Source organism: Chiloscyllium plagiosum, chromosome 5 (assembly GCF_004010195.1).
Source record: "Chiloscyllium plagiosum isolate BGI_BamShark_2017 chromosome 5, ASM401019v2, whole genome shotgun sequence".
Classification (NCBI taxonomy): domain Eukaryota; kingdom Metazoa; phylum Chordata; class Chondrichthyes; order Orectolobiformes; family Hemiscylliidae; genus Chiloscyllium; species Chiloscyllium plagiosum.
This window is the reverse complement of record NC_057714.1, coordinates 97,889,370-97,901,369: the sequence shown is the minus strand read 5'-3', so window position 1 is coordinate 97,901,369 and position 12,000 is coordinate 97,889,370. Positions and strand designations below refer to the sequence as shown.

The 12,000-nt window shown below is 43.2% G+C and overlaps 1 protein-coding gene across 2 annotated transcripts in view; it reads right to left on the bottom strand.

Annotated features, from left to right (window-relative positions):
* Window positions 1-12,000, bottom strand: part of larp4b (La ribonucleoprotein 4B) — a 107,902-nt gene that overhangs the window by 43,549 nt on the left and 52,353 nt on the right. For both annotated transcript variants that reach the window (XM_043690677.1, XM_043690678.1), the window contains exon 10: window positions 9,734-9,843. In XM_043690677.1, the coding sequence (XP_043546612.1) occupies window positions 9,734-9,843 (110 nt within the window). The remainder of the gene's footprint in view (window positions 1-9,733; window positions 9,844-12,000) is intronic.

The window sequence follows — 12,000 nt, the reverse complement described above, 5'->3', positions numbered from 1 at the left end:
ATGTTGCCTGGTATGGTAGGAAGATCGTATGAGGAAAGGCTGAGGCACTTGGGGCTGTTTTCATTGGAGAAAAGAAGGTTTGGGGTGACTTGATAGAGGTGTACAAGATGATTAGGGGTTTAGATAGGGTCGACAGTGAGAACCTTTTTCCACGTATGGAGTCAGCTATTACGAGGGGCAGAGCTTTAAATTAAGGGGGGGTAGGTATAGGACAGATGTTAGCGGTAGATTCTTTACTCAGCGAGCCGTGAGTTCTTCGAATACCCTGCCAGCAGCAGTGGTGGACTCTCCCTCATTATGGGCATTTAAACAGGCCTGGATAGGCATATGGAGGATAGTGGGCTAGTGTCGGTTAGGTGGGCTTGGATCGGCACATCATCGAGGGCCAAAGGGCCTGTACTGCGCTGTATTTTTCTATGTTCTCTGTTCTATGTAGTCAGATCTCAAGAACAACAGGACTGTAATAATAGGGAATTTTAGCTTTCTAAACATTTTTGAGTGCGAGCAGCAGCGGAGGTAAGTCGAACCCAAAAGGCTGCAGCTAAGGTAAGGCAGTTTTTTAAAAATTACTTACCAGTAGCGGACAGCAGTGTTTTTCCCTTTCACAGAAGGAGCGGGAGCAGCGGAGGAAGTGACGAGGACCAGCCGGGAAGGAAAGCAGTGACCATATATAATCAGCAAGGCGGCTAAACCAGAGACTCTACAACTGTAGTGTCTCCCACCCGCCTTCTTCCTCTAACCTAGTTAATAAGGTAAGCTTCATTGTAAACTTCCTCTATGGAATATAAGTTTGTTATTAATTTTATAGCAACTTGAACTAGGCTTTCTACTTTAGTACTGAGTGAGTGTTCAGGTAAGTCGGGTATGGATGCTCGGGCAGTTGCTTGCTCCTCCTGCAGAATGTGGCAGGTGGGAGACATGGCACACGTCTCCGCTGGCTACATCTGCGGGAAGTGCACCCAACTCCAGCTCCTTGGAAACCATTAACGAATTGGAGCAACGACAGATCATTCGGGAGGCTGAGGGGGTAATTGAGAGGAGTTACCAGGAGTTGGTCACTCCTAAGGCTCAGGACAAGAATAGATGGGTTACAGTTAGGAGGAGGAAAGGGGACAGACAGTGCAGGGATCCCTTGTGGACATTCCCCTCAGCAATAAGTATACCGTTTGGGATACTGCTGGGTTTGGTGGTGGGGAGAGAAGGAGATGACCTACCGGAGGAAAACCATAGCAGTCAGTTCTCTGGCACTGAGCCTGACACTGTGGCAAAGAAGGGAAGGGGGCAGAATAGAAAAGTACTCATGGTAGGGGAATCGACAGGAGATTTTGTGGTCAGGATCGGGATTCCCAGAAGGTATGTTGCTTCCTGAGTGCCAGGGTCTGGGATGTCTCCGATTGGGTGCATAGGTTCTAAAAAAGGGGAGGGCGAACAGCCAGAAATCGTCTTACATATTGGCACTAATGATATAGCCAGGAAAAGAATAGAGGATATAAAAAGTGATTTCAGGGAGTTCGGATGGAAGCTGCAAAGCAGGACGAACAGTGTGCTCTAATTTACGACCAGTGCCATGAGATAGCGAGGTGAGGAACAGGGAGCAGGCGCAGCTTAACACGTGGCTGCACAGCTGGTGTAGGAGGGAGGGCTTCAGATATGTAGATAATTGGGATGCCTTCTGGGGAAGGTGGGACCTGTACAAGAAGGACGGGTTGCATCTGAACTGAAGGGGACCAATGTCCTGGGTGGAAGGTTTGCTCAAGTAGTTCGAGAGGGTTTAAACTAGTATGGCAGGGGGGTGGGAACCTGAACTGTATACCGGAGGTGACAGTTGATGCAGATGAGACAATTGCAAGAGGTGGACCAGCTAGTGGGAAGGATTTTCCAGGGAACGAACCAAGGGATCAGTTAAAGTGTGTTTGCTTTAACACAAGGAGTATCAGGAATAAAAGTGATGAACTTAGAGCATGAATCAGTATCTGGTGCTATGATGTCGTGGCCATAACAGAGACATGGGTTTGTCAGGGGCAGGAATGGTTGCTGGATGTTCCAGGGTTTGGAGCATTTAAAAAGAATAGGGAGGGGGGAAAAGAAGAGGGGTGTAGCACTACTAACCAGAGGGTATCACAGCTACAGAAGCTTCCATTGTCGAGGAAGATCTGCCTACCGTGTCAGTATGGGTGGAAATTAGGAACAGCAAGGGAGCAGTCACCTTGTTAGGGGTTTACTACAGGTCCCCCAATAGCAGTAGGGAGATTGAAGAAAGCATAGGTCGGCAGATTTTGTAAAAGTGTGGACGTAGTAGGGTTGTGCAATGGGTGACTTTAACTTTCCCAATATTGATTGGAACCTCCTTCGAGCAGAAGATTTGAATGGAGCTGTTTTTGTAAGGTGTGTTCAGGAGGGTTTCCTAACTCAGTATGTTGACGGACCGACAAGGGGAGAGGCCATTCTAGACTTGGTGCTCGGAAACAAGCCGGGGCAGGTATCAGATCTTGTGGTGGGAGAGCATTTTGGCGATAGTGACCACAACTGCCTCACATTCTACATAGCTATGGAGAAGGAAAGGATTAGGCAAAATGGGAGGATATTTGATTGGTGAAGAGGAAACTATGATGCAATTAGACATGAGTTAGGAAGCATGGATTGGGAGCAATTGTTCCATGGTAAAGGCATTATAGGCATGTGGAGACTGTTTAAGGAACTGTTGTTGCAAGTGATGAATAAATATGTCCCTCAGACTGGCAAGTAGTGGTAAAATAAAGGAACCTTGGATGACGAGAGCGGTGGAGCTTCTCGTCAAAAGGAAGCTTACATAAGGTGGAGGAAGCTAGAGTCAAGCTCGGCTCTAGAGAATTACAGGCAGGTGAGGAAGGAGCTCAAAAGTGGTCTGAGGAGAGCCAGGAGGGGGCATGAGAAAGGTTTTGCAGAACAGATTAGGGAGAACACAAAGGCATTTTACACTTGAGGAATAAGGGAATGGTCAAAGAAAGATTAGGGTCAATCAGGGATAGCATAGGGAATGTGTGTGGGGAGTCTGAGGAGGTAGGGGAAGCCCTAAATGAGTTTTTCACTTCTGTCGTTACGAACGAAACGAACTTCGTAGCGAATGAAACCTTTGAAGAGCAGGTGTGCATGCTGGAATAGATAGAGATAGAAGCAGCTGATGTGCTGAAAATTTTGTCAAACATTAAGATTGACAAGTCGCCAGGCCCGGACCAGATTTGTCCTCGGCTGCTTTGGGAAACGAGAAATGCAATTGCTTCGCCACTTGCGAAGATCTTTGCATCCTTGCTCTCCACTGGAGTCGTACCTGAGGACTGGAGAGAGGCAAATGTAATTCCTCTCTTCAAGAAAGGAAATAGGGAAATCCCCGGCAATTACAGACCACTAAGTCTCACATCTATCATCTGCAAGGTGTTAGAAAGGATTCTGAGGGATAGGATTTATGACCATCTGGAAGAGCATTGCTTGATTAAATGCAGTTAACACGGCTTTGAGAGGGGCAGGTCATGCCTCACAAACCTTCGAGTTCCTGGAGGATGTGACTAGAAACGTTGATGAGGGTCGAGCTGTGGATGTGGTGTATATAGACTTCAAGGCATTTGATAAGGTTCCCCATGGTAGGCTCATTCAGAAGGTCAGGAGGAATGGGATACAGGGGAACTTAGCTGTCTGGATACAGAATTGTCTGGCCAACAGAAGACAAAATATTCTGCCTGGAAGTCTGTGGTGAGTGGTGTTCCACAGGACTCTGTCCTTGGGCCTCTACTGTTTGTAATTTTTATTAATGACTTGGATGAGGGGATTGAAGGATGGGTCAGCAAGTTTTCAGACGACAAAGGTTGGAGGTGTCGTTGACAGTATCGAGGGCTGTTGTAGGCTGCAGCGGGACATTGCCAGGATGCAGAGATTGGTTGAGAGGTGGCAGATGGAGTTCAATCTGGATAAATGAGAGGTGATGCATTTTGGAAGGTTGAATTTGAAAGCTGAGTACAAGATTAAGGATAGGATTCTTGGCAGTGTGGAGGAACAGAGGGATCTTTGTGTGCAGGTACACAGATCCCTTAAAATGGCCACCCAAGTGGACAGGGTTGTTAAGAAAGCATATGGTATTTTGGCTTTCATTAACAGGGGGATTGAGTTTAAAAGTCGTGACATCTTGTTGCAGCTCTATAAAACTTTGGTTAGACCGCACTTGGAATACTGCGTCCAGTTCTGGTCGCCCTATTATAGGAAAGATGTGGATGCTTTGGAGGGGGTTCAGGCGAGGTTTACCAGGATGTGGCCTGGACTGGAGGGCTCATCTTATGAAGAGGGGTTGACTGAGCTCGGACGTTTTTCATTGGAGAAAAGGAGAAGGAGAGGGGACCTAATTGAGATATACAAGATAATGAGAGGCATAGATAGAGTCGATAGCCAGAGACTATTTCCCAGGGCAGAAGTGACTAACACGAGGGGTCATAGTTTTAAGCTGGTTGGAGGAAAGTACAGAGGGGATGTCAGAGGCGGATTCTTTAGAGTTGAGAGAGCATGGAATGCGTTGCCAGCAGCCGTTGTGGAAGAAAGGTCATTGGGAACATTTAAGAGACTACTGGACATGCATATGGTCACAAATTTGAGGGTGCAGACATGAGGATCAGTGGTCGTCACAACATCATGGGCTGAAGGGCCTATTCTGTGCTGTACTGTTCTATAACACTATGGCAGTCCCAGTCTAAGGGCTTGGTTGGTGAGGAATTTCTTAAGTGATCAAGAAAAGTTTTTTAATATGTAAATGAACTTACTAGGAAAGCAACAAATCTTGACCTGCCCTTGGGAAATAAGGCAGGGCAAGTGACAAAATTGTTACTACAGAGACACTTTGGGACTAGTGATCCTAACTCTTTTGAAGCAAATAGAATTATGGAAAAGGGTAAGCCTTCCATAAAAGTGGAAGTTTTAAATTGCAGTAAGGCAGATATTAGTGGTATGAGGTAAGAACTTCCAATAGTTGACTAGACAAGACTGTTTGCAGGAAAAGTGACCTCTGATAAGGAGGCTATCAAAGTGAGATAGCGGAGTTCAGAGGCATTATGTCCCTGTCGCAACGAAGGGCAAGACTAGAAAGAGCATGGAATAGATGAATAGAAATATGGAGACTCTGGTCAAGAATAAGGAGTCATATTGTTAGATGTTGACAACCGAGAAGCAAATGAACCCCCTGAGTATAGAGTGCAGAGGGGCATTCTTCAGAGGACAATCAAGACAGGAGAGATGAGAGCGCGTATTGGCAGATAAAGGTATAGATTAATCCAAAGGGATTCTACAAGTACATGCAGAGCAGCTGGAGAGAGAATAGGGCCCCTTTAAAAAATCAGCAAGGTCATCTGAGAGAAATCACAAGAGAGAGATGGGAGAGATAAGAAGTGAATATTTTGTGTCCGCTTTTACTGTGAAAAAGACAGGCGAGAGAAATCTGAAATAAATATTGATTCTTTGAAAACAGCTCAGAGTCTACTGCACTAACATACCCTTCAGTCCAACCAGTCCATGCTGAATGTAATCTCATACTAAATTAATCCCACAGCCCTACAGACCTTCTTAAAATGAAGGCAAATCTCTCTCCAGGACACATTCAAAATGTATGAGAGGGTTGAGAAAGAAACTACACAGCTTATCTACAGCCACAGGCAAGGTGCCAGAGAACTGGAGGGTGGCGAATGTTGTGCATTTAAGGGCTGTAAGGAGTAGCCTCTGAACTATAGACCGGAGTCGGACAGTAGTGCAAGGAATTTGGAAAAATAGGATTTATATGCATTTGCGAAGGCTAGGACTGATTAGGGATAGTCAGCATGGCTGTGTGCTTGCTAAGTACTATTTAACTTGAGTTTTGAGGATGTAACCAAAAAAAAGATACAAAAGCAGAACATTATGTTGTATATGTGGACTATGACAGCAAATTGATTAGTACAGTTAGATCAAGAGATTCAAGGAGAGCTTTCCAATTGGATATAAAATTGGCATGACAATACGAAACAGGGTGGTGTTGGTGTCAGGTTTTTTTGGACTGGGGACCTGTGACCAGTATTCTGCAGGGATTAGTGCCGGGTCCACAGGAAGCATAGTTACTAAGTTTGCAGGTGACACTAACATTTATGGCATATGGACAGAAGAGGTGGTTTTCCAAGATTACAAAGGGATCTTGATTTATTAAACAGTGGGCAGAGTGGACTATGGAGTTTACATTGGATAAATAATATTGCACTTCTGTAAAACAGTGGCCTTAACTTGTGCAATTAATGCTGGGGCCTTGGGTAGCATTGTACAGAGACCAAAGTTGGGTACATAATTTACATCACAAGCAGACAGGGTGATTTAAGGTGGTGCTTAGCATGCTTGTCTTCACTGCTCAGACCTCTGAATATAGGAGTTGGGACATCATGTTGAGGTTATACACAAAGTGGGTGAGCCCTCTTCTGGGAGTATTGTACACAGTTCTGGTCACCTTGCTTTAGGCTGATATTAAATTGGAGAGGGTTCAAAGATTTATCAAGAGGTTGCAATGACTGGAAAGTTTGATTTGAGGGCCTAGATAAGTGGAAAAAGTTCCAACCTTCGCACAGGTGGTTGAGAGGTGCCCTTTAGAGGTTTATGAAATCATGAGGAGCATAGACAAGGTGAATAGTGAGGGTCTTCACCTAAGGTGGGTGGAGTTCAAAACTAGGGGGCATATTTTTAAAGTGAGGGCGCAAAGATATAAAAAGGGACCGACAGAGCAACTTTTTCATACACGAGGTGGTACATGTATGGAATGAGCTGGCATAGGAAGAGGAGGAGACTGGTACAATTACAACATTTAAAAACCATCTGGATGGGTACATGAATTGAAATGGTTTGGAGCGACATGGGCCAAATGCTGGTAAATGGGATGAGATTAATTTAGGATATCTGTTCATTATGGTTAAACTGGTCCAAAAGGGTGTATTTTTGTGCTGTATGGCTGACTCTAGAATAACCCTGGGCATGGAAGGCTTGTCTTACAAGCAAAGGGTAAATAGGTTAGGACTCGAAGCACTCGAGTTTCAAAGAATAAGAGGTGACCTCATTGAGGCATACAGATTCCTAATGGTCATGACAGGGTAAGTGCTGAATGGATGTTTCCCCTCATGGATAATTTTCAGACCAGAGGGCATAGTCTGAATAAAAAAGGGCACCTATTACTTAGATGAAGAGGAATTTCTGAAGGTCACATCATTGGAACTCCTTGCTACAGAAACCGGTGGTGCATCAACCTTGGGTACATCTATACTGACAGATATTCTGGACTTTGAGGTGCCGGTGTTGAATAGGGGTGGACAAAGTTAAAAACCACAACAACAGGTTATAGTCCAATAGGTTTATTTGGAAGCACCATCTTTTGCAGCTCTGCTTCTTCCTCAGGTGGAGGTGAAGAATAAAATCTTAAGAACTTATAGCCAAATGCGTAGTGTCATAGAGATATGATACATTAAACAGGATATTCTTGATCAGGAGGCAAAATACAAGTGTTATGGAGTAAGGGCACGAAAATGGATATGGGCAACACTGGATCAGCCTTGAAAGGCTCAACTGCCTGCTCAAGTTCCTATTTCTCATGGTCTTAAAAGTTTGTTAGTGGGCTGGACAGGGTAGATCCTCAGAGGTTGTTTCTCCTGCAGGAGAGTCAACAACTGGAGGGAATAATCTCAGACTAAAACGGTCACCTATTTAGATTAGTGGTGCTGGAAAAGCACAGCAGGTCAGGCAGCAGAGGAGCAGAAAAATAGACGGTTCGGACAGAAACCCTTCATCAGAAATAGCTGCCTGACCTGTGCTTTTCCAGCACCACTAATCTAGACTCTGGTTTCCAGCATCTGCAGTCCTTATTTTTACGTGGTCACCTATTTAGACAGATGGGTAAAGTTTCTTCTGAAATGGTAATCAATGTGCAATTCTTCACTACACATAGCTGTCAGGGCTAACAAATGGCATGTCCAACTCAGCCTGGAGTCAGCAAAAGGAATCAAAAAAAGAGTTCATTGTGAAAAAGGCAGGAAAGTGGAGCTGAGAATTAAACCTGGCAGGACAGTGGTTAGCACTGCTGCCTCACAGCACCAGAGACCTAGGTTCAACTCCTGCCTCAGGCAACTGTGTGTGGAGTTTGCACATTCTCCCAGTGTTTGCGTGGGTTTCCTCCGGGTGCTCCGGTTTCCTCCCACAGTCCAAAAAATGTGCAGGTTAGGTGAACTGGCAGTGTTAAATTGCCCATAGTGTTAGGTGAAGGGATAAATATAGGGGAATGTCTGGGTGGGTTGCTCTTCAGGAGATTCAGTGTTCTCTTGTTGGGCCAAAGGGCCTGTTTCCACACTAAGTAATCTAATAAAATTAAAAAAAACTACCAACTTCTGCTCCTACGTTATGACCCACTACAGCCGGGGTAAAACCATACAGTTTTATTCTACAGTTTTATTAAATTGCTGCATTGTTAAACCTTCAAATTACTTGCTATACTTTAGTAAGGGTTAGTGCATCATGTACTAGGACATCCAGATCCCTGTGCCTCAGTATTACAATTTAAATGGCATGCTGTTCTCGTACTCTCCTTACCCAAGTGGACCAAGTTCATATTTTCCCCAGAGTATATATACCATCTGCTAAACTTTTACACACTAACTCAAGCAGTCAATAATTGTGATTTAACTTTCTCTTGACAACTAATTGTCTGGATGAAGCAAAAATGCTGATGCTCAGATGAAAGGGAAGAGGTATTTAATGTAATAGAAGGCTAGCACTGAGTGTAAGGCATTTGCTGGGGATCACAATTTGCCAACTCAATCAATATCTTTACCTACCAATATTTTATTACACCAATATTCGTGATCTCCAGATATAGCCCATGAGAGACAAAAAACTTGATTTATGAAATTTACTTCAGATTGAGTAGCCAGGATTTTATTTCACAACACTATCCTAATTTGTAACACTATGGTCACTACTTCGACTGCATGACTCACATAAAAGGAATATTTTTTTTTAAACTAAGTTTCACAGAATATTACATTCAGCTCCAGTAATTTTGAATACAACATAGCTTTGAGAGAGTTAGGACAGATTTGAATAAAGCCACATGAAGGTATAAACTATTGACTCGAGTACTTTTGTAACAAATAGAGAGCACTTTAAATGAAACAGCCAGAATACTGAAGCATAGTTCACACTGGCTGGTTGTTCTGTGCAAAGTTGACATTCCGCCTATTTGAAATAGTATATTCTGGTTCAAAAATCTTGTATCCTATTGAAGGATGAGTGGTACTGAACTACAATGGAGATTAACTTGAATGCTTATGCGAAATACTTTGCATATACAGACATCTCAATTTTAACATCAGTAAAATGTTCAGATGTATATGCAGTGCAGGAGAAACTCATTTGCAAAAACGCTACTGTTTCACATTAAGTTTGATAATATCTCAAAAAAAAGCACAATTAAAACTTTTCATAAGCTGGTATTTTCAACAATACAGATCCAAATTAATGCTTTGTTGCACTGATTGAGCCATTCTTGGGCAAGTTGCCTTCCTCCAACAATGGAAGGCAGTCAGAAACAGTGAAACTGGAGCATTATGTGCAATAGAAGCAAGTGTGTAAATGCAACAGGACTTCAGCCATCTTTGTTTAGCCATACATACCAGAAAAGGTTTGCACTAATTTTTAAATTAAACTTGCAAATAAATCTAACCTGTTCCTAGGATTATATTGTCTGAGTGAGGTCAAAGGGGCTGTAGCTGATTTGAAGTTTGGAGCTGCAGTAAATCCATTTATGAAACCAGCATTAGGGAATGGAGATACCTGTAAGAGAAATTCAACATTTGCTTTGAGAAAGAAAGCATTCTGATATACAAAATGACAGTCTAATTGTAGGAAAAAATTAAGAATTCAGGAGTGCTGTGCTATTCTATTTGGAACAGGTTTGATGACGACAAATTACTGTACATATTTTACCATTTTAATAACACCAAGAGTGGAATCCTAATCAAACTAATAATTTAGGTCAAGTTACATCAATCTTGAAATAAAGATGGCACTATTCCTGGGTGTTCAAAAGACATTGATCAATCAATATCCAGTCAGAAAAAGGTCATTGCATTCAAATTAACTGCAGGACTAGAAAACAGGGAACAAAGTCCACAAGATCAGAAATTCTAATTCTGAGGATAGAAAGGGATACTATAAACTAAAGTCTAGTAAAAAGAGGTGACTGGCAATTCATGTCCATGGTTCCACGGGGCAAGTGTTGGGACCCTTGCTGTTTGTGGCTTGCATAAATGATTTAAACTTTAATGTAGGAGAGTTGATTACAGTTTGCAGGTGCCAGAAACTTGGAGTGGTAAAGAGGAGGATTATCTTCAGCTAATCAGTAGTAAATGGAAATCGAGTTGAGTAAATGAGGGGATGCCATGCGCAGACAAAACAAGAAGAGAGAAAAAAAAAACAGTCGGACCCTAGGTGATACAAAGAGTCAGAGGCGTCAGGACAGGTGGATAAAGTGGATAAAGTCATTATGACACATGAGCCTTTACTGCACTTAAAACATGACTCTTCAGGCAGAATTTAAGTACATCCAAGTGGATATCTTGAAACAGTATGGGATACTTCAACTACAGGTTGGACCATACTGGACCTTGTATTGGCTAATGAGCCTGGCCAGATGACTGCTATTTCAGTGGGAGTGCACTGTGGAAATGGTGATCACAAATCCTGAGATTTCAAAAATTATTAATAAGGGCACGTTAGGACCTTGCAGAAAAGGTACTAAGCTGGGGGAGGACAAATTACATCAGTATTAGGTAGGAGCAAGGGAAGGTTAAATGGGAGGACCTGCTGACTTGCCCAACATCTGACATGGATTTGTTTACAAAGATCTACTGATCAGAGTTTGGGACTGGCATGTTCCAGTGAGGAAGGACAAGGATGGCAATTTACAGGACCCTTGGATAATAAGTGAGGTACTGCATTTTGTCAAAAAAAGCAGCAGCATATGTAAGCTGTAGGAAGCTAAAAATCAGAGGTTCATGAGGAATATAAAGCAGCAGGAAAAAATTCAAGCAGGGAATTAGGAGAACAAGAGGGACCATGAAATAGCCTTGACAACGAGGATTGAGGGGATAACTAGGAGGGAAGGTCGGACCACTCCAGGATCACAACAGGAAACTTGTGCTTGGAGGCAGAGGATGTGGGCAAGATCCTAGATGGGTACTTGGCATCACTACTCACCCAGGTTTATAGAGGATGGTGAGATTAGTGTGGAGCATATTAATATGCAAAGGCATTTTGGCGATCAAGAAAGGAGTGGTACTGGGTCTCTTGAAGAGCATTAAAAGATGGATAAGACCACAGGTTGAGGGGGGCAAAAGTGGACATTGCTGTGGCCTTGACCAAGCTCTTCATATCCTTGCAATCCACTGGAGAGGACCACAAGGTTGTTGTTCCTCACCTGAAATGGGGATAATCCAGGAAACTAAAGGCGAGTCAGTCTCTCATTGGTTAGGAAGCTCAGAATTCTTAGGGATAGGATTTACATGCATTTGGCGTAATTAGGGACACAATCAGCATGGCCCTTTGCGCAGGTCACGTTTTACTAACTTGATGGAATTTCAAAATGAGAAAGGTGATTGAGGGTAGAGAAGTGATGTTGTCTATCGGAATTTTGATAAGGCTTTAGACAAGGTCCTTCTTGGTAGGCTCATTCAGAACATTAAGATGTATGGGATCCAGTGACTTCACTGCTTGGATTCAGAATTGACTTGCGCCAAAGGAGGAAGTGGGGGTGGTGGTAAGTGTTTTTCTGGCTGGAGGTCTCTGACTAGTGGTGTTCTTCAGGGATTTGTACTGGAACCTCTGATAATATAGCAGTGACTTGATGAAAGCTTGACAGGTGGGTTAGTAAGTTTGCAAACAGGTTGGTGAAGTTGTGAATAGTGTAGAAGGATGTCAAAAGGATACAAT